The sequence below is a fragment of the Gavia stellata genome, chromosome 11, assembly GCF_030936135.1.
Source record: "Gavia stellata isolate bGavSte3 chromosome 11, bGavSte3.hap2, whole genome shotgun sequence".
Taxonomy (NCBI): domain Eukaryota; kingdom Metazoa; phylum Chordata; class Aves; order Gaviiformes; family Gaviidae; genus Gavia; species Gavia stellata.
In genome coordinates this window covers 12,607,434-12,635,198 of record NC_082604.1, presented here as the reverse complement: position 1 = coordinate 12,635,198, position 27,765 = coordinate 12,607,434, and the positions used below count along the sequence as shown (strand labels likewise).

Below are 27,765 nucleotides of genomic sequence, written 5' to 3'. Positions count from 1 at the left end.
GCACAAAATAAAAAGTTTTTTACTATGAAGGAATCAGGCTATAATGTATAATGAAGACGAGGTGTATTTCTTACTAATATAAAGTCTGAGAACAAGGTCACTGTTGAATGGATGAAGGAGGCTAGCTGTTCTTCTAAGGAACCTTGGCGGGAATAATTCAATATGCAAAATGCAGCTTCCCTTTTTCTAGACTAGTCTACTGTACAAATGGAAAAGCAAATAATAAACACAAGGCTCCTGTAGCATAAGGAGGGGGAAGTTGCTGCCTTATGTATCTGATTATTTTGCAGGCTAGAACTGTTTTTGGAGAATACTCCTCCTTCAACTGAGGCATGGTGAACCCTTCATTCTGTTCTGTGTTATCTCTACATCTGAATGGATGTTTAACTTAAATATTGCCTTAACAGCTCTTTCCTTTTACACTGAACTTCACCTGGGGTGAATAACTCTCTCCCTAGAATAAAGAACTAGAGGCAAGTTACTTGGACATGGGGTGGGGGATTCTTCCTCAGATATTTGCTGTTTGTTCAGATTTTATAGCAGAATGGCAGGGAGAAGCTCTACAGTGAGTCAGACAGATTAAAGAATTTTAGGGATAGCGCTGTTTTCTTATAAGAAAGTTACTCAACTGGTGTTTTGGTGCATTGTGATGTTACTTATGCTATCACACAAAGATTCAAGGTGCAACTTGTCTTAAATGACTGCACCTCTTCCACCCCTCACCAGGCCTGTGTCAGTTAGGCTTCCATGAGCAAGAGTGTTTTGCGCTCCTGAACTATGTTAACCTTTATTGGAACCAAAGCTCTTTGCTTAAGTGAAGAGGATGGAAGCTTACAATCCTCTTTGAAAATGCAGGCTCTTCAGAGTAGGACCTCCCCTGCCTTTCCATTTCTGAAAAAGCATTTTTGGCTGGCGATGCATACAAAAAGGCCTGGATAAAGCATGCTGGTTAATATAAACTTTATAATGAATTCAGTTTCTCTTACTGTCTTTTGTATTTTGTCTTTAGTAAGCTGCTGGGCAGAAATGGCTATTGTACAAGGAACAATGTAAGACAGATCTATCATGTCCTTGCAAAACTTGTAGATGAAATGGAGAGAGACAGGCTCTCAGATAACAGTTACTTTTTCTCTGGTTGTCTGTCTTTAGACACAAACCTTAGGACTCTTCCTTCCACACGTCTGAGATGCATGGCATAGTATGTTCTAGTTCTGCTGCTGAGTAGTACATAGGGAGAGTCCAGAGTTCACAGCTTGATGTACCTTCTTCATTATGCCTTGCTGTACTCCTGTGATACACACTGCTTTGGCTGCTATATTGAAAAAGAAAACCAACCCCAAAATAGCAAGCACCACGCCCACCCACCCACCTTTTCTTACATTAGTTTTTTTGGGACACTTGAAACCTAACCTATTTCCAGTCTCTTTCTTGCATTTGTCATCTGTAAAGTGAAACTCTTCAATTTCAGCTGTAAAATCATTTAAATAGAATGGACAAACGGTGGAAAGACCAGTTTCAATAATATGCTCATATTGTGCAAATAACTGTGAACTTAGGATGCATCTATGTTAGTATTTTAGTTGGAGTTGGGAATGTTCTTTTTGAAGCAAATCTGTCATCCTTACCTGCTGTGCTTTGGCTAACACCATGGAGCACTTGTATTGGAATCTTTTTGGATAAAACTAAACTGCAATTTGTGCCCTAGGAGAGCAGTTAATGCATCCTGGTCACTTGTGGTTGTAATCTGGTCTGCTTTGAAGTAGAAATCATTGAAATGCATAGATGGTGGATGTTGGCCCTTTATGGCAAGTATCTTGCTTTACAAATTTTCTTCTCTTTTTGATATAGTTGTAGAGATAGTATGATATTTTATTCAGCCATTTTATTAGATCCACATGTTTCTTAAAAACCAAACCCAATACATAAACAAACAAACAAAAAACCCCAAACCCTACACAAAACAAAAAACCTAGTATTATGGAGGGAATTAAGCAGTAATGCGAGTCTGTGGGGGGTGGTTGCTTTACACCTAAAATTAGCCACAAAGTTTATAAGTAAGCTTAAGGGCCACACCTTCTAAAGTGTTAGAGAAGGTTACTTCACTTTGGTCATAAGATATGCAATCATAACTTCCAGCAAGGACAAGTTTCGATACTGTCAGAACTTGTGTACTTGATTAGACTTCTGCTTTGTACGAATATCTTTCTAAATGCTGGAAATGCAACAGCTTTTTTCCTAAAGCTTTCTTGGGGCTAAGGTGCATGAATTTTCAAAATACAAATTAAGTGACAAAAACTTGGAGAATTTGTGCAGTTTGTCACTCATACTGTAATTTCAGAGTGTGATGTGAAGTCCACTAATGTAACGTAAGCAAGTGGTTGTAAAGCCATTGGTAGTATAGCCAAATGGCCTTTACTTTGCCTCTGTCTCTTGTGCTCTGACTGGAGTGAACACCACGATAGACTTCAGTTGCGGAAGGTGTTAAAAAGGAGAGAGGCTGGAGAATGATAATCACTTCCAAACTGAAATGCTAATGCGTGTCTTTCTATAGTCTTTGACCCTTTTGCAGCCTGAAGGTCTGTCTTTTAAAACTTTATCAATTTAACTTGCTGAGCAGATACTGTTCACTTGCATGAAGACTATGGAAATTCCAAACTCTTCTCTGGTCCAGTATGTAAAACATAAATGCAGAATTTTCCTCCTGTGACAGCTAATACTGTCAGATTTGGCTTAACTTGGAAGCAACAATGCAAAACCATTTTCTTCTAGACTGGACTTATTTGATGTCACCCTAGTAACATCAATACTTGCAGTCAAAATGAGCAGGGGAAGTTGTGATGTGTTTTCTGCTGGAGTTTTACTAGCCATTTCGCACTCAACACAGTAACTTGATATGAGCTTTGAGTGTTTGATTTTTACAGTTGCATTTGTTTAAAAAAAAAGTGCTGCTAGGCTCACAGACAGTGTAGCAAGATTGTTGCAGCACAAATTGGAAGTAAACATAGCATCTGTGATGTGTGCTTTCTCCAAAAGAAGCAAGGGATGTGTGTTTGAAAACAGATGTACAAACAGATGAACTGTTTTCCCCCGTTTAGGCACGTAATCAAACTGGCCTTAGTGAAGTTTGACTTAGGTGATTCTTCACTTTCGGTTGTCAGTAGTGATGTTGAAATAACTTTGTGCTTTGTGCTAAGAACTATAATAGCCACTCTTGTGGCTATTATAGTTCTTACTGGCTTTACTACCAGATTGAAAAGTATTCAGTGTTACCCTCCTAATTTAGAATTACTGTTACGATGGCACCTTCCTAACTGTACAGTATGAACCCTTGTCTGAATTATCTCTTCTAGCACTTTCCATTGAAGAATGACTCTTTACAGGTTTGCAAGGAAGCAATAACGATATTAAAGTTTCCCTTTACAGCAGTAAACCAAAGGAGGAGTGGGAAGCAGATGCATTAATGAGAGCACTCTTCTCATGGGGGCAGGAGGAGGGGGTGGAAGGTACTTACTGTCACTTTCTTAACTCTATCTACATTGTCACCATGTGTGTGAAGAGTTGTGCCCTTGTGGCTTAAGTTCCCAGTGATGCCATAGTATTTACTTTGAATGAGAGTAATTTAGAAGTGATACTGTGAGGCACACAATAAGATCTTCACTGAAAGTGATGCAATTGACTGTTCCTTTCAGTTTTGAGCAATGTTTCAGTATATTGGTATAGAATAATGGAAGTGGTCCGATATACTAGAACTATTTATTAGTGCTGCAGAAACTTATTTTTTTCAGTGGCATGAAATGACGGTGGCACTTTTTAATCTGCATGTTGTCACTCTTCTGAAATCTTTAGGAACACCAGTATTTAAGTAGGATATCAATTTGACATAAATGATTGCTATGCTGATGCAGTTGTGTATGAAAGTATGATACTTTATACAGATCTTAAGTTTTTAGAATATAATGTGTACGTATTCTTGTGCATTTGGGGTTGAAGGCTAAATGAGATATAAGAGATCATTGTTAGCTGTGTAGAGGACATTGGCATAAGCAGAATCTGGAAAACACTTTGGACTGATCTTTTTCAAATACTAAAGCAAGAAGAATGCTTTTGTCAGCCATACTACTGTTGTTTTGAACAGCACTTGTTTTTGGACCAGTCTTGATAATGTGTTAAATGTTAACATCTTACCTGAGACTTGTGTAAAAACTAAATTTAATGTTTAAATCTGTGGGGAAGACAGATGGAGTATTTCCAACAAGAGAAAGTGGGCTTTTTACGCAGCTTACTTCATCTGTGCTATTGCTTTTTTATAAAAGGGTGTTTAGTTTTGTATACGTAATATTTGGAAGCGTTTAATACCTCATTCTCAGCTGCTGAGGAACATGACTTAGTCAATAAACAAAGCATTTCATCTAACTTTGAAAGGTATGTATTTTTAATATGCACTGAATAACTCTTTGAGGACAGGTTCTGGTTGGTTCTTTATGGTTTTGCTAAGGAAGGCTAAGGGCTGGCAGTTTCCACGAGATTGTTTATATAAACACCGCAAGCTAAATGGTGGGTCACTTGTCAGCTTCTGTATGTGTGTTACTTGAAACTGAGTGTCTGCCTGTGAATTAAAATGTGTATTAGCAGACAGCTTTGCCCAGTTGAGTGAAGCCTTGGAGTGGATTATGAAACTGTCTTTAAGTTGGGGGAGGGGAAAAGAAGAAGAAAAAAAACCCTAAACAACACTTGAAGGTGCAGCAAGCACTCAGTCTTCCTGGACCTGCCCTTGCAAATGAGACAGACAAACGCAAGCTCATAAATACTTACCCGATCATTTTTCATCATTAATAAGGAACTTAGCTTCTCAAAATACTTGTTGCTAGAATATTTGTTTAAATGAAGCTTGTGAATGAATGATGCGTTAATGGAAAAGAATAAAGAGCTTGTAACTGCGTAAGTTTCAAGTTAAAAGCCTTGAATTATGGGCAAAAGTACAGGTAGCTTACAACCTTTAACAAGAATCGGTCTTCCAGCTGCCCATGTACCTTTCCTAGCACTTGATTCTCCAAGCGTTACTCTTTTTTTTTTTTTTTTTTTTTTTTTGTTTCTAGCTTATCAGACTATTGTAATTAACTTTGTATGTAAGTTAACTTTTAACGAGACCTTAAGCAAGCTGTCACAACCTTAATATAAATTGAGACAATGATATTTGTTAGTTGGTGTATGGTTGAAGTTCTTTTAACTTAATCCTGCAGTCTCTCCAAATTGTCAGTCTGCTTGCCATCTTATAAATCTTAAGGGGAGTTAATGTCATGCTCCTTTTAACTGACATGCTCCTGCATGTACAGTTGCTATTGTCTTGTGTACCTTCTCCTTGAAACACATGCAAGGTGAATGATTAAACTTAAAGAATGACAAGTGAGAGCACAGTAGGTTTTTAAAAACAAAATTTTTAAAAATCCTCATCAGTTTTGACTCCCCATTTGTTATGTTTCTAATGTAACCTTTCTGCTCTGGCTATGAGTGTTATTTATACTAATAGTCTGATGGATAAAGGAAATAAAGCAAATGAAAATAGTATGCACGATACAGTATTCATGATCCCCAGGGTATGGTTGTAGCTTTATTGGTCCACTTAAATTGGATATTGCTATGAAATTATGTTTGTAAAACTTGTAAGAACCTGAAGGATTTAAAGGTGGAAGGGGAGAAGTCTGGAACAAGTGGAATCGGTGCATGATTTAAGTACTTAATGTCTTGATGTATTGCTTTGGCCATTTTTTAGTTGAAAACTTCTTCATTTATTTGTGTTCTGTGAATACTTAAAGCATTAAGTTGAATCCAGTTCTAATTAAAGCAAAACAAAAATCTTTAAGGGAAAATAACCATTTAAAATATACTTTAGAATAAATGAACCCTGATCAGTTAGCTTACATAAAAAAGGTGATTCCTGCCAAGTGTAAATTATGTAATAACTTCTGTTACTCCCATAATAAAAACATTTCAAGGGGAAAATTAAATTTCATGCTTTAATCTTCTGTTGGGAAGAAGAAAATCCAAACACTCAGGATCAGGTGAAACATTCCCAAGTTCACCTTGATGGAGGTTGCTATTGTGAACTAAAGATCTAACGTTTATTTCACTTGCTTTTGATAGTAAACATGATTTCTTCTAGTATGAGAAATAAAAAAAAATACTATTCTAGTACAGAGAAGATGCTGTTACTTTAATCTTTTCAGACTGTTGTGTTCTTAGATGAGCCACAGAAAATATTTTAATGTGTGCTGCGTCAGGGCATTCATCAGTTTGAGCAACTGACTAAATGAGAGAATACTTTGGAAGAAAACAGAGGAAGGAAAGTTATCAAGAAAAGCGGTCATATTACTGGAGTTTTACTATTTCAACTGTAAGCAAATTTTCATGTGGCTATCACTTAGGCGATTAGGCTTGGTACTTTTTTTCCCACTAAGGTTTATGTTTAAGTTTGTGTTGAAATCCTTAAGAGGATGGGGAAACTTTCTGGTCAGCAGCAGGCTTAGCTCTGCCTTTGCTGCTAGATTTCTGGCATTTAGTTGGAAGAAGCTATTTGAAAGCTTGTGGAACATTTCTACCTCTTCCACTTACTCTTTTGGCCTAAACTTTTTCATGTTTGGGGTCATGGGTTGGAGCAGGACACTTAAATCTGAAGTCTACATTTCTCCCCTTCCCCCATATAATTCAAAGATGTTTGCATAGCTCAGCTCAAAGCACCAGATAGCCTAGGTTAATAGCATATAAGCATATAATCAGCAGTCCTTAACTTTGGAACATTGCTTCTTGCAGCATTAATACTAGGCTAGTTTGAGGTTTCATAAAGGTTAGTGGTTCTTGGGGTTTCTGTATAGAAAGGATATGAGCAGTAGAGTTTTTCAGGTGATAGCTGAGTCAAAAGTGTGTTTTATCCAGGGAAGTACAAGTGAAATGTCTCTTGCCTTAGTAATTATTTATACTATGCTGTTTAAAATGCTGATGAGCTGTCTCTTTGGAGTCTTGCAGATGGTGATTCTCATTGGTTTTGAAAATAGTCATGGAATATGTGAAGATGTAGCTTAAGACTTAAATTTTATCTGTGGTATAGTATGAACTTTGTCCTCCGGTCAGAGCTCATACAATAAACCATTTTTTGCAGAGCTGAAAGCTGCTTGGAAGACCTCTTGTAGCTTATCTGTGTGAAACTCATTTCTTTCTCTGACATCACAGGTTTCCTGTCCCATCTGACTGCCTTCATCGGTAGCATGCATTTCTTCATTCCTCTTACTTCATCTGTTACCAAACAACAGCTCCTAATCCTTTAAACTGGTGGATCCGTAGCCAGAAAATAACTGTCACAGTTGAGCTTTCCTACTGAGTGGAACTGGTTGCATTCCCATTCCAAGCATTTGATTATCTTAAACTGAAGAGCAAAGTGACAAACTTGTAAACACTCGTAACTGGATAGTCTTTAATGCATGGAATTTTGAGGTTGATGAGTATATATCTGTTTCTGAGAAGAGGTCTTGGACAGGTGCCGTAGTCTTGTGCCTTACTGTGCTAGCTTAATGCTTAAGTGAACAATTTGGTAATCTTGCACACCAGAAAAAACTGAATTTATCTGCACAGCTCAGGTGTAAGAAGATGTTTTATTCATATAAAATGACTAAATAACTGTTTTGTAAAGCACACAATTACACTGGTAGTGATTTGTAACTGCACCAGGTGATTCTTTTGAAATATTGCTTTAACGTTAGGGGTTGATATGGAAGGTTTGAAGCTGTAAACTAATATTTGTAAATGGTCCAAAAAGAAATAATTCCACCTACAGGTTTGCGTCTGTATCTTGGAATCCTGATAGCTTTCTGTTTTGACTTTCTGCTGACAGGTCACATTTAGGGCAGGCAAAACATAAGGCACATAGCCCTCCTGAGAGTAGAAAATCTATTTCAAAGACACCCAAAGTGCAGTCTAATACTACTTCTGAGCAGTCCAAGGGACACTTTTCTAAAAGGTAATTGTGCTTCATATTCATATGTTAACCAGTGTTATCTGCACTTCACAACTGTGTATAGTATATCTAGTTATACAGAGTTCTTATGTATGAGTAATAGAATTTAACTAATCTAGGTATTGCATTCAGTGGATATATTTCAGTGTTGCACATTCTGTTTGTGGTTTTTTGTTTCTCTAATTCACCAGCTAAGAGCACTCCATCAGTGATGGGGAGGAAACGATTTCTGCATAACTAGTCCTGGAATACTTGCAAGGTCTTTCTCCCCTTCTCCCACTTCATGTTGGGGGAAGATTGCCCAAGGAGTTCTGAGTAATGTCCAATATTAATTGAAACATAATAATCTAAAGTATGCTTGTGTTCAGGGTAATAGTCCTGGTCATGCTTTGTCTGCTTTTCATACACTGCTGCTATATACACACTGGAACAGTTTTCTATCATGTAGAAGAGAATTTTGCCATTTTTGTGTGCTATTCATTACCTCAATTTCAAGATTGATCAGAAACTATCCTTTCATTAAGGGCCTTCCTTGAACTAGAATCCAGTTGTGACTAGTTATGCATTACTGAACACTCCTTACTCTCTTGTGGAACTTGTATTCTGGAACATTCAGATAATAGCTTCATGGCTTGAATTTTTTTTCTTTTTAATCATTCAACATATCTATTAAAAAATGAGATGGATAGATTTTGCTAAGTTATCATATATTTTTAAAAAAAGCAGTGTGCTGTGCTTTTATTTTGCAATTTATATTAGTTTTCATGCTAACAGAGATTTGCATTATGACTTCTCATACAAGCATTTTTTCTTGTTTAAATGTAAACTTGATAATCAACAGTGGTTTCTACCTGTTGTTTCCTTTATTATTAGAGAATGCTGACATTTATCTTTCAAAACTGTTGTAACTGTGAGGTTTCTTGAGTTCAATACTAACACTGTTTCTGCTTACTTCTACAGAGGCTGTAGTTCATCTGCTGTTTTAATACCACAACAAGAAGATCCAGAGAGAGTCAATACTTCAGAAAAGCAAAAAACGGGGCAAGTGCCTAAGAAAGACAATTCTCGAGGAGTTAAACGCAGTGCTAGTCCAGATTACAGGAGGACCAATTCTTCTAACTCTGCTAAAAAACCCAAAGCACTTCAACACAGTGAAACTTCCTTGGAAACTAACAAGCCACATACTAAATCCAAGAGAAGACACTTAGACCAAGAACAGCCGAAGTCTACACAATTGCCATCAACAAGCAAGGCTCACACCAGAAAGGGTGGAGCTGCTGGTAGCTCCCGAAGTCAGAAAAGGAAAAGGACAGAGAATCTGTCTTGTATAAAGAGTGGTTCAGCAGTTGAATCAACTGGCGCTGAAGAGAAGTCAGCAAAACTCTCCAAGCTGGCTTCAAAATCGGTGACCTCAGCCAAAGCTGGGTGTAGCACCATCACTGATTCTTCTTCTTCAGCTTCCACATCCTCCTCCTCTTCTGCTGTTGCCTCTGCTTCTTCTACTGTTCCTCAGGGTGCCAGAGTGAAACAAGGAAAGGACCAGAATAAGGCTAGACGTTCCCGTTCTGCATCCAGCCCCAGTCCAAGAAGGAGTAGCAGGGACAAAGAACAAAGTAAAACAGGTGGCTCTTCAAAGTTTGACTGGGCTGCTCGATTCAGCCCAAAAGTCAGTCTCCCTAAAACAAAACTGTCTCTACCAGGCTCTTCCAAGTCAGAGACATCAAAACCTGGACCTTCAGGACTGCAGGCTAAGCTAGCAAGTAAGTTGTTCTTTTGTGGAGGAATAAGCACGCATGTTTTAAAAATGAAGTCTTCTAAACAAATACTTCTATTGTTTTCAGGCTTCTTGGGATCTTCTTAGAGAACGAACTTATAGTGCGTTTTGCTGAGCTTTTAAGTAAAGCTGTGACTGAAACTTATTTACAGCTAAAGCAAATGATTTAAGTACAGTCAGTGTTCTATAAGTTGCTTCTGTGTTGCAAATCAATTTTAAAAACAAAATATATGTAAAATAGTTAGATGTTGTGGTGCGGAAATACACATTATAAAACTCTCTTGATCATATTCCTCCTGTCGTATTTTTTTCTCATTTTCTTAAACTTTCTGTCCCGAAGTAGGAATCGAAATGTTGGAAAACAACTAGATAATATGTGGTTTCTTGTTTCAAACCCACTTTCCTTATTTTTTTCTTATTGTGAGAATCTCTGATGTTACTTTAAGGACAGTAGTCTTTTAAACCTAGTGTACCTAGTGCTTGGGACGTTAGTCACTTTCTTTTAAATTGTTGCTACAAAATATGTCCTCTCGCTGGTGCTTAATTTGAATAGTAGGTACCATTCTTGGACGTTGTTACTAAGAAATATAGGCTGTCTCCAAGCAGAGCACCTGCTTGCTAGTGTGCAGGTATGCTTGTAGCTCTGTTGCCTTAAACAAAAATTTTTTGAAATGCATTATGCTGCCTTTGTGTACTGTATGATTTACTTATAGCATGTATTCTCCAAAATTTGATTTAAAAAGTTGGATTCCTAAGCTTGCTTACTGTTCTTCCTTTACCTAGACATGATCACAAGTAGTCTGTCCCAACTGGAGCATGTCTATAGCTAATACTTATGCAGGAAATATGTGGAATAAACAAGAGCAACTGGATATCTTCCTGTATAATCAAAATAGATTTAATTGACCTCACAGGCTTGTTTTGGATAACTTGCAGGACTGGGCTATTGATTCTGCAATGACTGAACCTGACTGAGGAAGAATGGCATTGGGGAAGGGGAGAGGAGTTACTTTCTTTATAGCAAGGTTTTATCTACCTGCTTCATGGTTCAAGACTTACTGGGTGATGAATCCCAGAGTAAAAACTTGGAGTTTTCACAGGGGGGAGTGAGGGGGAAGTAGACAGGAATCAGGCAAGAATGGGACTAACTGACAAGTTCTTAGCTAAGTCTGTCCTTGTTACAGGCAATGTTTTAGCAATGAAGAAAAGCAACGAGGAGGAGAAATAATTTACCTCCAACAAGTAAACAGTGAGAAGGTGAAGGCAGAGAGTAATTTATGGGACAAGTTACAGAACTTGAGCAAGGAGTGAGAAGGGGAAGGGTGGGATAGTACAATGTAAGGGGGGGTGTGTGTGGCTGAGTAGCTTGAAAAACAGCATTGAGAGTATGAACCTAAACTGTCTCCGCAAAGAATGTAGTGAGAAAGCCAGCCTGACCAGCTTTAGCTCTTCCATGACCTGAAAGTCATCATCTGCAAAAAGATAAACTGAAGTTGAACTAAGATATTCAAGTATATGTCAGAAAACCAAGTTGGTATGGACAGTAGGTGTGTGTGTGTATGTATACAAAGTCACTGGTAAGGGACGCAAAGCATGGTGAGAGACGTTTCTAGACTCAATAGAGGTTATAGTTACTTTCTGTACATGGCGTCCCAATTTGAGGTGGGGGGAAGTACTAACAGGTTATACTAGGAAGTCTAAAATGTCTATTGCCTCTTCATTTTACTGTAGATTACAGCAAAACTTATTCCAATGGTTATTATATTCAATATCATTGATCAGAGTAAGTGATTATACTGAGTATCACTAAGAGTAAGAACTCAACCCAGAATATAAGAGAAGTGTTAAACTTCATGATATTTTCAAATAGTCTCAGCCTTTCAAATATTGCATTAGAGCTCTTTGACAACAGATTGAAGTGATCTTGGAACCACCAATGGTAACTATTGTTAGCTTAGCCCTTTTTTAAAAAAAGAGAGGATAACTTGTCTGTCATACAGCTTCACCAACTTGAAAATATTGGGACAAATTTGAAATATTTTAACAAAATACGCATCTTGAGTAATGCTGAGAAGCATCAAGAAAATACTAGGAAAAAAACCCTCCAGGGTAGGTTTTTAAGGAAGAAGGGGTAAGTTCAAATTTATTTTCTGTAGCAAGCTAGTACCCTTGGAGGATAAGGAAGCAGAAGTAGGTGATTTTTCACACAAATATTAACATTCCTAAAGCAGTAAGGCAAACAGTGATCTAGATTAAATTATTGAGGTGTACCCCCCTCTGCCTGGAAGCATGTCCTTAGAAGTCATAGTAATCCTGTGTAGAAAGTAAAAGTTAAAACTCAGTAGGCTTGTATAGCGGCATAACATGAAACAGATGTTTGAAGAAGTTTGAAGTAGGGCTTATAGAACTAGTGGGAGATAAACAAAAAACAAACATGCAAACATAACTTGGTAAGGAGCTCAAAAACGTCAGGGAAAAATGATTGGGGGTAGTGTTCTAGGAAGAAAAGTGGGAGGAGAGGGGAGGTTATTCTGGCTAACATACCGTCAGTCATGTCTATGTAAATGCAGTGCTCTTCACTTCTGGGTATTGCCGTTGAGGAAGTGCAAGAAGAATTATTAGTAGTTGTGATCTTTGAAGGAAAAACTAGAAGAGCTGAGCTGGCTTACTTTACTGAAGAGAAGAATGAGGAGAGACATGGTTGCCATCTTTGCAGAAGTCTTTCACATATTGGAGGGAAATACCCTGATGTTTTTTGTCCAGTCCTCAATGGATAATTAATAGGTATTAAATGCAGCCAAGATGACTTTCAGAGGCTTCAGCTACACAGCAGTCTGTGTAACTGAGCAGTGGCATAGCTGGGTAACAGCTATAGAATTTATTGGAAGAATAAAACCAGGCTAGACTAAAGTTTTTCACCTCTATTTTTGTAGCTAAGTATTTCTTGATTGGGAGGAAAAAGGCAAGTTTCTTATTTTTGCTCTCTTGATTTCACTATTTTCACATTCCTTTCAAGCCCTGTGTTTTGTAGGGGCTTTTTAAATGTTGTGAATCGGGTCATCTCACTGATTACGTAACAATATAAAACCAAGCTTAATTATGTCTCCGTTATTAGGGAAATCTCTGCTGCCCTTTGTGTAGCGTCTTGTGGCCCTTAAGTAGGAAGAAATTGGCAGTGATGGCTGGGACAGTGCTGAGAGCAGGCTAACTTAAGGTAGCTGTCCCTGACTGAGAGGCCTCTACATAATATTTTAAGATTGGGGGGGGGGCGGGGCTGGAGAGGTTATTGGGATACACTGAAAAGCCACATGAAGGTGAACGCGGAGCATGAATGGTGTGTAACTCCTGGCTTCAAGAGATTTGGCAGAGGTGAGGGAGAAAAGAATCTGAAAATAGCTCTGAATTAGTTTATTTGGGATTGTGTGTGACAGTGCTGTCTCTGTGGTGGTCGTTAAGCCTTAGACTTGTGGACTTGGGATTGAGGAAATAAGATGACTAGCTTGGAGGTGCTTGGTTTAATTGCAGTGATGGGCTGTGTGGGGCTGTAATCAAGAGCTGGGGATGTCTGGGTTAGTATTGAGGGAGGGGAACAGTGGACAATTAGAATGACAGGAGGTCGTCTTGCTTTTCCCTGCCACAGCTATTTTCACCCTATCTTTATTGCGTGAGGAGAGCAGCCCAACAAAGGAGCCAATCTGAAGTCTAAACTTCCAGTCACAGAATCGCAGAATGACAGGGGTTGGAAGGGACCTCCTGGAGATCATCTAGTCCAACCCCCCCACCAGAGCAGTTCACCTAGAGCAGGCTGCACAGGAATGTGTCCAGGGGAGTTTTGAGTATCTCCAGAGAAGGAGACTCCACAACCTCTCTGGGCAGCCTCTTCCAGTGCTCTACCACCCTCAAAGTAAACACATTCCTCCTTATGTTTAGATGGAGCTTCCTATGACCAAGTTTGTGCCCGTTACCTCTCGTCCTGTCACTGGGCACCACTGAAAAAAGACTGGCCCCAGCCTCCTGGCACCCACCCCTTCAGTATTTATTAGCATGAATAAGATCCCCCCTCAGTCTTCTCTTCTGCAGACTAAAAAGACCCAAGTCCCTCAGCCTTTCCTCATAAGAAAGATGTTCCAGTCCCCTAATCATCTTTGTAGCCCTTTGCTGTACCCTCTCCAGCAGCTCCCTGTCCTTCTTGAACCGGGGAGCCCAGAACTGAACGCAGCGCTCCAGATGCGGCCTCACCAGGGCAGAGTAGAGGGGGAGGATAACCTCCCTCGACCTGCCAGCCACACTCTTTGATGCACCCCAGGATGCCATTGGCCTTCTTGGCCCTAAGGGCACGTTGCTGTCTCACAGTCATCCTGTTGTGTCCTCCAGGACTCCCAGGTCCCTTTCCACAGAGCTGCTCGCCAGCAGGTCAGCCCCCAACCTGTACTGATGCATGGGGTTATTCCGCCCCAGGTGCAGTACCCTACACACTTGCCTTTGTTGAATTTCCTAAGGCTCCTCTCTGCCCAGCTCTCCAGCCTGTCCAGGTCATGCTGAATGGCAGCGCAGGCTTCCGGTGTGTCCGCCACTCCTCCCAGTTCTGTGTCATCAGTAAACGTGCTGAGGGCACACTCTATCCCTTCATCCAGGTCATTGAAGAATATATTGAACAGGACTGGACCCAGTCCTGACCCCTGGGGAACACCACTTGTTGCAGACCTCTAACTAGACTCTGTGCCACTAATCACAACCCTCTGAGCTCTATCAGCCAGTGTTCAATCCAGCCCAGTCCTAACAAGTAAATCTCTACTGATTATCTTTCTGAACTGCAAATAAAGAGCTTCCAGGTTATGGACTATGAAAGTTTGAGTAACTTTGTTTTGGCTTGGGTAATACACTCAGACTTAAAATAAGTGAATGCAATACAGGTGCACTCAGAACTTGTTTCTTTCACACAACAAAAAAATGCCTTTAAAAACAGTAAACACACTTAAATGTGAAAATGTTAAGATTTTTTAAATTTGATTTCTCTTATGCTGCGCTGCTTCAAGTTTAGCCTTCTTGGGTCTATTTTCCTTCAGAGTCATTAACATGAGTGTTTGGCATGCAAATAGGATGATGTCAGGGCATAAGCAATATATCTGTTTGCCATAAGGAAACCTAGGCCTCTGCTTTAAGTTTGAAGCTTACATCTGAAGTTTTTGCAGTTGCTGAATATGAACTGCTTAAACTAATTTTCTTTTGGTTTATTGAAAGTCCATCTCTGTTCATAACTCTTACTAGCTCTTTGAAACAGATCTGTTGATGATAGCTCTGTATATTACAGAGATAGTGTTGAATAAACAACTTCTGGAGATGAACATCAAACCAATTCCCCTGAAAGCCCTTGCTGTCTGTCTATAGCAGTATGACTGGTGCTTTCCTTCATCACGCAGTCACAGGGCGTCTCTAATACCATCTTTCTGCTGGTTGTGCTCTATTTACCAGTGAAGGCTTGGGGCTGTTAGCCTCCTGCAGCTCCTATAGATACAGGACTAACTCTCAAGTGGGAGGCCATGCTGGCAGTGTGTTAAGGGGGAGATCAAATTTTGGCAACAATGCAAGTGAAAGGAAGAAGGTTCAGTCTTATGCTGAAGAAATTAGCAGTCCTGAGCTTATGGTATTGGGAAGACTCAAAGGATTTGCAAAAGATGCAGGTGGTAAGATTGACTTAAGAAGCCTTCTTAAACAACGAACTTTAAGGGCAGAGAGTGGCATTGAACAGCAGGAAGGGAACAAGCTCTGTCGAGTCTTTTGTCGCTTCCTTTTTAGCCTTTGAAATTGATAGAGGGAGGTGGAACCTCATGTGCGCTGGTAGATGTATCAGAGGTATGGAAATAAAGACTGGGAAAAAGAGAAATATGCAAAAAGATCTGACAAGTAGAACATTCTTCCTGAACATCAGGAGAAAATGAGCTCAACTCTTCTGGGTGCTCAGGCTGTGATGTATTCTGCAGCTGATCCACCAAGTGGTAACTGGGTAACTCTTTACATTCTCTAAATCCCTCTTACTGAGGTAATTCAGTTTAAGGAAATGGCTTAGCTAATTTAATGCCTCTTATGGAAAAGGACAACCCATTTCACAGCTTCATGGTGTCTGTGCTCATCTGATCCGTGTTATGCAATCTTGGCTCACCAAACCGGCAGAATACTAGCGGAACAAGAAGGTGTATCAGGTGTGCACTTTGTGCATTTTGGGATTGGTTTGTGGACAAAAAGACAAGAGTGAGCATACCATACTGTTAAACAGCAGTAAAATGTTAAGCTACCTCTGCTGTTTTGTGAAACCTTCGTCCTTAGCAGAAATCCTATTTTGATACAAGTTAAGTCAATCTGACTTACTTACAGTGGATGTATGGTGTCTCTTTGATAGCCTATTACTAAGCTGATACAAAGTTACTTAATATTTAGGTCTGAATACTTGAAAATGAGCACCCATGGATTTGAAGTACTAAGTGGTGTGCTGACATAATTAAAATGTATTTGTATATTTTCCAGTGAACTCTACTGTAACAGGGTGATTAACTTACTCTTCTAAATGTAAAGGAAAAGTACATCTCACTTAAAATTTCACCATACTGTTACAGGTACTGAGTAGCCTACTTTTCCATATATGTAATATGAACTCAGAGTGGTAAACACATTTTATCTGTGGAGTAATATAGTGCTATACCTAGTGCCAGTTAAAGCATGTGTTTTCTATTGTAAAATATAACCAGCTATGAGGGGAGTTTTGTTGTACCTGTGCACTTCTAGCACTTGACATGCTTAGATAGCTATGATGTGGGACCTGCTACAACTCTTTCAAACTGTTTTTTTGTCTTGTATCTTTACTTTATAACACACTGCTCTTCCTCCCCCACCCCCATGAGTGTCTTACTGTATGTAAATAGGGTTGGATTCATTATGTGTTTCTGTTGTAGCAACTGCAACTTACATTTTTAGTTCAAAAGCATACATAGTAAAAATGCCACTGCTTTTTTGAATATTTGAAGAAGTTACATATTCTGTTCTATATAGACAGACCATCTGAAAATTCAAGTGGCTGGCCTGCTTCAGCTCAGTGCTTGTTGGCTGTTAAAATACAGAACCTTGTTGTTTTCTTAAGGTTGCCAAATTTCTTGAGTCAGTAAGCCAGGTGTGTGGTAAATACACAAATATCAGGTTAACCTTCATCTGCATGGAACTTAGCTGCACACAGCATTGTGTTCCTGGGTCAAATGTAGTATAGCATTTGAAAGGACAGACTATTGACCAGGTCAATAATAGCTTTTCAGATCACTTTCGTTTTTCTGTTAGATTTCCAGTCAGAAGCTGCATAGTTACAATTTCATCCCTCAGTACCAGCTCAGTATTCCTGAAATGTTTTAGGATTAAGGAAATAGGAGCCAGTTACGTAGGTACTGTGCTGAAAAACATTGCACATTTAAATATGTTTTATTTCTGCCTTGTTGCCAGAAGAGGGAGCAGTGATCTAATGTTCCCATCTCTTCAAAACTATTTACATCTGTTCTAGTGATAGTATCTCTAAATTGAATGTTATGGGGTTCTTTTTTATTTATTGTAGGATCTGGGGGGGACTGAAATGTAAAGCTGGGCCTGATGAGGATTTTTAATTTTCAGCACTTTAATCAGCCTTCTGATTTGGAAGCTGTTATGGGATATTTCAGCCTGATAGTAAGCTTGCTCATCATCTGAGAACATTGTATTGCATGGGTTTTTTGTGTGTTGAAGATTTACCTGGTTCTGCGGTGGGATGTGTCATCAGAACAATGGTTTTATAACCTAGAGCAAATTAATATCAGTTGGCTCAGTCTTCAACAGTGCAAATACTTCTAAATTAAAAACCTGAACACCTTTTCCAAAGCTGTGAAGATATGCTTGGTTATTTGCCTCAAGGAAGACCTTATGATAGGGATAGTGGTTGAAGGGATGTAGTTGAGATAGGAACACAAATAATACATATGACAGATCTCAACACTGGCAGTGCTTGACTCCTGGGGGGGAGCATGGTTTTGATTTAAGGCAGTTATTCTTAAGCCATACTAATGTGAATAAAACTGACTAAAAGTTATGATTGAGCTAGTGAAGAAGATTTTAAGTTTATGCCGCACAGATTTACTCAGAGGTGGGGGAAAACAGATTGCAACCACCACTGCCCTCCCCCCTAGTGTAATTGCCTTTTCTCTCTTTAGATAAAGCTAAAGCATCTTCTTTTAAGTGTTTTGAACATGAACATGTGGAAATAATGAACTTGTATCCCATAATGTGGTATCTGTTTAGCATGAGAAAGACTTATAAGTTCTTCTGTAACTGAAGTGTGTAGGTTAGGAAAAGGTGTCTAGGTAACAACTTGGAGTTTAGTATTACTTAAAATAATGAGTAAAAGTAAATATCTGAGCCTTTCTTTTACTGATATAGCAGTTCAGTATAAGGTGACTAAAAGCTGATGTGAGCTTATTGTGGTTCTTATGTAGAAGCTGTTCTTCTGCATAGGAGTTTCCTGTACACAGCAGTTTTGTTTCATTTCTTTGTAGAACTGCTGTGTATTTAAAGACTGATTTACTCTCAATTCTTTACATAATACATAGGTCTAAGAAAATCTACGAAGAAGCGCAGTGAATCACCACCTGCTGAGCTCCCCAGTTTGCGGCGGAGCACACGGCAAAAGACCACGGGCTCCTGTGCTAGCACCAGGTAGAACTTAAGATAATGAAACGTGATTACTGCAGTAATGTAATTTGCATGCATGAAAACTGGCTTTGTCTATCTCTTACTTTGCTATTGTAGAAGTAGCTGTTGCTTTTCAGGCCCGCTGGGTTACTCTGTACACCAGTGGCATGGATAGCGCATAGAATTTGTCACCGTCAGACCTTCCAATAAGTCTCTCAGCTGTTGGGGGTGGAGGGAAAGGAACACCCAAAGCCAACATTACAAATTTTAATTAAACCTTTCCTTAAGGAGGTGTTTTCTAAAAAGTTACTAAACACTGAGAGAGAGTGCTGAACTACTGTCCATCATGAATAATAATTAGATAACTATTTTAAAAAATAAGACTTAATGATACTACACAGGAGTCTGTTTTAATAGTGTACATTGTTGAGCTGACTCAGCTTGTCAGCAGCTGCATCTGAACAATACTACAAATATCTAAGTACTTAATATACCTTCTGATGCAGGGCAATATTAGTCCTGAATTAATAATTTTAAACAGCTGGTAGATTAAATGGAAGGGGAGAGTAAATGTGTCCCGTGATGCAAAAAAATTTTCTAGTTGCATATATTCTGAAGCTAGACTTACGGTGCCTTGACAAGCTTTATTTTTTTTCCTTATGCCTAAACTACATTTAGTAGTTCCAGCACAACTTCTTTTCCCCCTTGCATGCCATAAAAAAAGCTTCTGAAGTCTGATTCTGTTGTCAGGTGTGCATTTGAATTTGACTGTTTACTTTGTAGGCATATATATTTGTAGTGGTGACGACAGTAGTGTTTAAAAAAGCAAATTTAAAAAGGCTCATGCCCTCAAACTTGTTCTGGCACTGAATACCAAGTTGAATATTATTGTGCTTACAGTAGTTCAGAACTTCCTTTAGAGATAGCTACTCTGTCACCGAACTTCTCAAATGTGTACGTGATTTGTAACTAACAGTCCCTTTAACCTTGCTCATTTTGACTATTATATTTTAGCAGACTGCCTTGTCTTGAAGGGTATAATGTAAGGACCTAGCTGTAATGCATTAGTATAAACATACCACCACCATGGTGTGGGGCAAGGAGTATAAAGAAGAGTTGGATAATCTTGTGAAGACTGATTCTTACGCAAATCTGTTAGTTTGTGCAACTTTGTGGTAGAGATCTGTGCAAATGTTATGTGGCTTTGAGTAGTCTCACATTAATAAATCTCTTTGTCTTAGCTCATAAGGTCTGAAACTTTGGTTTTTTTAATCTTTAGTCGGCGAGGCTCTGGCCTGGGCAAAAGAGGAGCAGCTGAAGCTCGCCGGCAGGAGAAGATGGCTGATCCTGACAACAACCAGGATGGTGTTAACTCTTCAGCTGCACGTACAGATGACGCTCCCCAGGGAGCTGCAGGTAAGAAGAAATTCCAGCTGAAGCATTTTTAGTATAATTGCTGATCTAAACTTCTTTGCATTTAAAAATAATTAGATGGATTAAGTTCTGGGGAGAAATTATTTAAGCTGGTACAGCTGGTAATAATTCTGGAAGGCTTTTGAGTGACAGGGACCGTTATTTTTTAATCTGATCTCGTGGATATCTGGTACATGTTTCAGTTACGCTTCTTTGTGTCCAATAAAGTAGACTTTAGTTTTCAGGCATCTACTTTTTTTAAAATGTAACTTCAGCTGATGCTACATAAATTACTGTACTGCCAATCAAAGAGACACCAACCTGTTCAGAATACAGAAGGCATGCATTTACCTGTAAAAACTCTTTTGTAACTATTCATAAATATTCTACAAGTTTTCTGCTGAGATGGCAAGTGTGTGTGTACTGGAGAAATTTGTAACCAAGTTAAATATTCTTACTTGCACAGTCCTATAAATAGTTCTTAATTTTATCATCTGGTCCTAATCAGTAGTGAGTTCAAAGGAGCTTTCCAGCAATTATGCTGGATTGTAGAATAACTCAAATGTTCTCTGCTTAAAGCTAGTTACATCTGTACAAAAAGTAAAAATTAATGGAAACTAAGTGCAGCATAACACTCAATTAAGAAAAGCATAAATCTACTAACGATGCAGGTAAATCTGTCTGAAAGGTAATTTGCTGATCTAGCTGTATTTTTGTTTCATTATCTTGTCTTGATATAGCCTCTCTCTTCAGCTTTTGGAAAGTATTAGACATGTAGACAAATGTACATAAGTGTGATGGTGGCAATGTTAAATTCAGAGCACTCTTCTGATGGCAGACACTTTTCTTGATGGTGGAATTGATACAAATTTTGCAGCTTTAAAGGCACTTTTAACTTGCACTGATCTATTTTATTTCTTTAGCTTCTAGTTCTGTTGCTGGGGCTGTAGGTATGACAACCTCTGGAGAAAGTGAGTCAGATGATTCTGAGATGGGAAGACTACAAGGTATAAAAGTTATTAATTTACCTTTTTTATTTACAGCATATAAATAGCCATACCTACCCAAATTCTGTATTATATGTAGTGGGATGGCTGTATTTTCTTTGTCTGTGAATGTGTTGCTTTGCTTACTGTAGTTCTGAAGTATGGAGTTACAAGCTTTAATTCACTAAAGATGCAGGAAGTAATGTCTGGAGGGGGTGGCCTAGTGTCCTTACTCATTTACATGGTGTATAATACAGTACTATTGATGATTTTTCAGGAGGAAGTAGGGGGAGAGAATTGAGAACTCAGTCCTATTAAGTATGTAAGCTCAAATATGAAAATAAGTCTTTAACAGAATGTTTTCAGTTGACAGGCCAGGTTAGGCCTGCTGTTACTCTGCCTGCTTCTGGATAACTTTTTTTTGTGCTTGTCAGTGATACCCATGTTGCTGTAAGCTTTGACCAAACAAAATCTGAATGTTCTTAAAATGCTTGCTTTCGTGCTTGGGCTAAAGGATTCAGGTCTCAAAACCTGAGAGTGCAGACAGGTAGAAACTCAGTTTGCATGTCCTGCAACTGTTTTAATTTTGCCACTTCACTGCAAGGAGTTCTGAGATCATGGTCTCCCTTGCAAGTGACAGGTTTTAGTTAATCTGGAGGTTATGTGGAGGTAATGTGGAAATGTGGGTGCTGTGTCACTACCAGTTCACTCGGTTATAGTCCTCAGTAAGCATAGGTATGCATTAGGAATATTGAGCTAAATTGGTTTTTACTATTAATCATTATTGTATTGATCAGCAGTAGTCACGCTTGCTACAATAAAAATCAGTCACCCACGTAGTCTAACTTCAGTAAGACTACTGAAGTGTGTTCAAAAACAAAACTAAAAAGCCCCTAATATCTAGCGGAGTTTTTCTTTTTCCTGCTCATCAACAAATAAAGCTGTGAACCTTTTTTCTCAGTGTCATTTTGTCAGATTAATAGTGCTACACAGTTCCTGAAAATGTGAAGATAAGCTTAACCTGTTTTATGTAGTTTGAGTTCAGATTTGAAACTACAGTCTAGTATATCTGCTATTCTAGATCTAGACTTACAGCAATTTAGTAGACCAGATTTCTTCTGTGTAACATGTAACTCTGGAAACTCTGGGTGACTTCTTAAAGGGCCTTGATGCTCTGATACATACATACAAAAATGAGTTGTTTGTTCCCTAAAGGTCATCTTTTTGGCGTTTTTTGGAAGTTGAGGTAGCTGCAGTCATCTAATCCTAACTCTTCTTTCTTCAAGTATCAAAATTCTAGTATTCTTAAATTATAGCATCGTGGAATTTAAGCTTTTAATATATGTAGAAGCTTTGACAATGGCTGTTATCCTCTGTTTGCTTTTAGCTCTATTAGAGGCTAGGGGTCTTCCTCCTCACCTGTTTGGCCCTCTTGGTCCTCGGATGTCGCAGCTCTTCCACAGGACAATTGGAAGTGGAGCTAGTAAGCAAAGTTTGTCTAATTTGACTTAATTCTTTCCACTTCCAGACTAGTAGAATTCAGCCACTAGTAAATTCTGATATTTGTATTAGCCTCATAGTTTAATATTTTACATGTTGGAGATTGTATGTCATGATAGTGCTAGACCACTGGTCAACAATATTAATTTGCTTCCCTTCCTATAATGAAGAGAAGTTTACTTTAGCTATATTTCTTTTCTTTTTTGGGGCATCTAAATGTTCCCTTCTAGGTGGGGAAGGGAGGGTTCTTGCCTTTTCACCCCTTCCTTTTTCTTTTGCATGATGGGCTGCTTAACAAAAGACCTCTCCAACCCCTTTGGGTGTTTTGCTAGCTTTAAACAAGTGCTTAAGCTAGCTTTAAAACTATTAGCAGATGTCAGTTCTAGGGTACGTTGTTTATAGTTTCAGAAGTGTCTTAAGTTTCAGACAGAAATAATTTCCTTCAGGCAGTGTGTCAGTGAGAACATGGGTCTTGTTCCACCATGTCTGCATTATGCAGCTGGATAAGATGTGTACCTTCTAGTCCAAGTCTGTTTGGCTTCCCAGGAGAGCCAAAGGCAGCCTGTTACACTGCCTGCCAAGAAGAAGATGGGGTCTCGTGGGTACTCCATGTACTGTATTACTCAGGGGGTGTGTTGAAAAGTCCTTTGCTTTATAAAGGTGGAGTGGTGTGGGTTCTGGCACCTGCTCTAGGTTGGCAAGATGGCTATGGTGAGCAGTGTGGTGGATTCCCTGTGCTGACCAGTCTGCACTGGAAAGACAGCCAAGAGTGAGATTTTTGCCTCCCTTTCCTATCCCCCCCTTCTTATGACAGGGAAAGGAAGTGAAACTACAAATACAGAGGAAAACAAACTCTATCTCTGGTCTTCCACTCTGGCAAAATTATAGCATAACAGTTCCCTTGAACACTTATGTCTTCTAATATCTTCTTTCCTAATCTTTTTTCTGGATATCTAGGTTCTAAAGCCCAACAGCTTTTACAAGGTCTGCAAGCCACTGATGAAAGTCAGCAACTACAGGCAGTGATTGAGATGTGCCAGCTGTTAGTCATGGGAAATGAAGAAACATTAGGAGGATTTCCAGTCAAGAGTGTTGTACCAGCTTTGGTAAAGATTAAATCTCATATTTCTATTGAAGGATATAGTATTTCACTCCATATATTGCTTAAATAAAATATTCTTAATGCATATGTATGTGTATATATGTATGTCTATCTATATATCTCATTGTTTGGTTTTGAGGGCATGGTTTGCTGAATTTTGATAGTCCTATTAATTCTTTAATAGCTTGAGAATAGGTAGTGGCTCTTTTGAAACTTTTGCCAAAATTCAAAGTCCTGAGTCAAAAGCTATGATATGGATTTGTGCCCTTTATTTATGTTAATACTTTTTACTAAACTAATAATACTTCTTTTTAAAAAACAGATAACGCTGCTGCAGATGGAGCACAACTTTGACATTGTAAGTGATTTGTAATGTTTAAGAAATTTTTTTGAAATAGAAAAATTTATCATCTGAACTTAAAACCAAATATTTATATATTTAATAGATGAATCATGCATGTCGGGCCTTAACATATATGATGGAAGCACTTCCCAGATCATCTGCCGTAGTGGTAGATGCAATTCCTGTCTTCTTGGAAAAGGTAAAATGAAATCAAAACAGTGTTAAACTAATCTGAGGGAATTTTATCTCTTGTTTTAGCTTTGGGATATACCATTGAGTTAATGGCTTCTTTTCATAGCTTATAAGATGGTTCATAACACATGAGAAGCTTTTAAAAACAGGTTTACTCTTTGTTCACATCCTTACTGAAAAGCACTGTTTGATTCACTGAGAACTTGTTGTCTGATTGGTGTTGCAAAGATACCACGTAATTATACAGAATGGTGACTCTTGGAATAGCTATATATACCTGATCTAGCCTTAAATTGGCTTGCTTGATTACAGCTAGCAGTGCGGTTGCATTAGTATGTGTGTCATAGTACAGGCTAACTGTCCAAGTGATAATGACGATTAATTTTTTTGCAAACTGCTTTAGAAATCAGTCTACAAGCTCTACAAGCTTTCTTGTTTTCTTGTAGCTGCAAGTTATTCAGTGCATTGATGTGGCAGAGCAGGCACTTACAGCCCTGGAGATGTTGTCACGCAGGCATAGTAAAGCCATTCTGCAGGCAGTAAGTAAAAAAGCACTTTTGCCTCTACCATTTCTACATTTTGGTGATCTTCTGTGAAGATGAAATAAGAAAACAAGCTTCTGTGACTTAAGCAGTACTGAGAGTGAAAATGTTTGCTTATTTTATTATAGGGTGGGTTGGCAGACTGTTTGCTGTATCTGGAATTCTTCAGTATAAATGCACAGAGGAATGCACTAGCTATTGCTGCGAACTGCTGCCAGAGTATAACACCTGATGAGTTTCACTTTGTGGCAGACTCTTTGCCACTGCTTACACAAAGGTTAACCCATCAGGTAAGAAGCTATTATAAAATGGAAAGTTTTTGAATTTTGACCTGAAAGTAGTATAAAGTTGCCTCCAGACATCTGGTTCTTTACTGTGTATTATTTGCCTTTGCAGTGTGATAATTCCTTAAAGTTTCTATACTGTCAAGTTTTATAGTGTCAAGTTGTGATATTCTAATGCGCATATGGACCTTTAGTTTTTTGTAAACATGCTGTAAGGATTCATGACACCCCTATTAAATTATTAATTTTTGATAAATAAGGTACTTTAACTTAAAGCATGAGTAATAGTGGGTTTGCATTCCTTAATACTTGCCCATCAGTAAGAGGAAATCCAGCAGCATAACTGTTCTTTTTTCTTAATAAATGAGTTGCAAGGTTCCCTACCACTTCAAACTCAGAAAAGCTTCAATTTCCATTTTTTGTGGGTTTTTTGATTGGACTTTTTGGGAGGGCTTATGGCCTTTTAAAAAGCAAGTTCCTACTCTTGCACAGTACTTTGAAGTGTTGAATCCTAAATCATGGGGCTCCTAAGATCTGCCTATCCTGCAATGCTACTGTTTTCATAAATGAGCACTCACAGTGACTATCGTACCAAAAGAGATTTGGACATACTGCTTGGTTGGCAGATCCCTGTTAAAAAGGTGAAAAAGGAGAAATTATTTTGTTCCTTAACAAATGCAACTAAATGGAAGCTTCCAGGTTATATTTTTGTGTGTTCTTGTGCTATTCTTAATTTTGCCAACATCTTCTTGCTGAGAGACTACTTGAATCTTTAAGGCAGCTTCACAGAAGTCAAATGTCAGCTTTAGATGGTGCTTTGGAAACAGGAAGCACTATTCTCAGCAGTAGTAGGGACAAGTACTGACTCCTGCTCTTTGAAGAGAAGCTACAGGCCACAAAAGTAAGATTTCAAGAAATTTTGAAGTGGAATTTTTCTGGCAAAAAAAATCTTGAGTTAGCTCTTAACAGAATAGTTGAGGTTGGAAGGTATCTCTCAGTTATCTAGTGCTAACCCCTTGATTAAGCAAGGTCAACTAAAGCAGATTGCTCAGGACCATGTCCAGCTTAATTTTTTTTTTTAGGTTGGTTTTGGTTTTTTTGTGCGTGGGGGGGTTTTGTGGGGTTTTGTTTGGCGCTTTTTTTTTTTTTTTTTAAGTCCAAGGATGGAGACTTAAACCTCTCTGGGCAACCTCTTCCAGTGTTCAACCACCCTTACAGTAAAAGTGTTTATTATGTTGAGATGAACTTTTCTGAGTGCTTCAATGAACTTTTTAACTAGAGCTATTTTTGAGCAATCTACTATCTTGGTGTCTTTGGATTTGCTGTCTTGGCTGCACCTCATGATATAAAAATCAGGCTTCATGTAGTCAGTTGCTTTCACTCCTGCTTGTTATCTATATCTCCTGTTGGCTTTGTAGGTCTCTTCCCTTTTGTTTCCTCTGTGTAGAACCCAAAAAAAGTATATCATAGACCCATTTATTAATCTCTGAAGTACCCTAAATGTATTTGTGTTGCAAGTGTGAGGTGTTTCCCAGGGAATATGCCATATCAGGAGGTCAGTTTAGACTGTACCAATGAACTTAAAATTCAGAGCTGTAATATTCTGTAAAATGTGATTCGACTGGCCTTTTTAGAGAAATTTTATGAATGCCTCAAAATGACAGGATAATCTAATGCAAGTTAAAATATTTTAATTCAAACAAATACTTAACTTTTTTTATAATAGGACAAAAAGTCTGTTGAAAGCACTTGTCTCTGTTTTGCACGGCTAGTGGACAACTTCCAGCATGAGGAGGTAAGGGTGTGGTGGTTTTGGGGCGTGGATTTTTGTTTCCTTCTTCCCTCCCTCAGTTTCTCCTAAGGGCTTACCTTTCTATGTCAGACTAACGTTTTTAATTTTGCTGTTCCCTCGTGAAGAACTTGCTCCAGCAGGTTGCTTCCAAGGACTTGTTAACAAATATCCAGCAACTCTTGGTAGTGACGCCTCCTATCCTGAGCTCAGGAATGTTCATCATGGTGGTGCGCATGTTTTCCTTAATGTGCTCCAATTGTCCTACACTTGCGGTCCAACTTATGAAGCAAAGTGAGTTCTTGCTCTTTCATATTCTGGGGGACCTACTTAAGTTAATGCCTACAGTCAATATGGAACCCTGTGCACTTGGTTATACAAATATTGTGTTCCCTTGTTTTTCTCTCTCTTACTATGATTCCCCTGGGATACAAAGTTTAGTTAATCTTGCTGAAAGTTTTTTCCTGAGGGGTTTTTCTTTCCTTTCCTGTCTCTAGCTGTTGTCACTGGAGTGCTTGCCTAATTTTGAGTCTGTATTGGCTGCACAAGTTACTCTTGTTTCAACACAAGTTGAATAATCATTTCCGTAATCTTTACCAGGTGGGGGAAACATGTGATTTAAGGGCTTTTTCTAAGGGAAAGCATTAAGAAAAGTAACCGCTGTGTAGCTGTCTTAGTTCTCATTGTTTCCTTCTTTTAATCTTGTAAATTTTGACTTGTCACTTCAACTGCGTTGTATGTTTTCCCTGTTTTCTTCTGTGCCCTGTGTATTGAGCAATATTTCCCCCCTAGACGTTCCTTAAAGGAGAAAAATCCAAAACCAAAAAAACCCATAAACCCCAGACCTGAGAACAAACACATTTCTTAAAATGTTCAAGAGATGGCTTTTGTCTTACTGTCTACTGTCTGCTTGGGGCAGTGACTATCTCTTCAGCGTAGTGTCTAACACAAAATGGAGTCCATACTCTGATGTAGGCAATCTAATAAATAATTTTTATAGATATTGCAGAAACGCTTCACTTCCTCCTTTGTGGAGCCTCAAATGGGAGTTGTCAAGAACAAATTGACCTTGTTCCACGAAGTCCTCAAGAACTTTATGAACTTACTTCTCTTATCTGGTAAGTTATGCAGCCCTAGG

The 27,765-nt window shown here is 38.7% G+C and overlaps 1 protein-coding gene across 1 annotated transcript in view; it reads left to right on the top strand.

Moving 5' to 3' along the window:
• The window catches only part of TRIP12 (thyroid hormone receptor interactor 12), an 81,745-nt gene that overhangs the window by 27,187 nt on the left and 26,793 nt on the right, over positions 1-27,765 (top strand). The window contains exons 3-17 of the mRNA XM_059822794.1: positions 7,883-8,008; positions 8,966-9,618; positions 9,706-9,765; positions 18,395-18,500; positions 19,756-19,892; positions 20,813-20,896; positions 22,263-22,358; positions 23,333-23,481; positions 23,800-23,835; positions 23,924-24,019; positions 24,459-24,551; positions 24,683-24,844; positions 26,565-26,633; positions 26,756-26,921; positions 27,628-27,745. Coding sequence (XP_059678777.1) covers positions 7,883-8,008; positions 8,966-9,618; positions 9,706-9,765; positions 18,395-18,500; positions 19,756-19,892; positions 20,813-20,896; positions 22,263-22,358; positions 23,333-23,481; positions 23,800-23,835; positions 23,924-24,019; positions 24,459-24,551; positions 24,683-24,844; positions 26,565-26,633; positions 26,756-26,921; positions 27,628-27,745 — 2,151 coding nt within the window. The remainder of the gene's footprint in view (positions 1-7,882; positions 8,009-8,965; positions 9,619-9,705; positions 9,766-18,394; positions 18,501-19,755; positions 19,893-20,812; positions 20,897-22,262; positions 22,359-23,332; positions 23,482-23,799; positions 23,836-23,923; positions 24,020-24,458; positions 24,552-24,682; positions 24,845-26,564; positions 26,634-26,755; positions 26,922-27,627; positions 27,746-27,765) is intronic.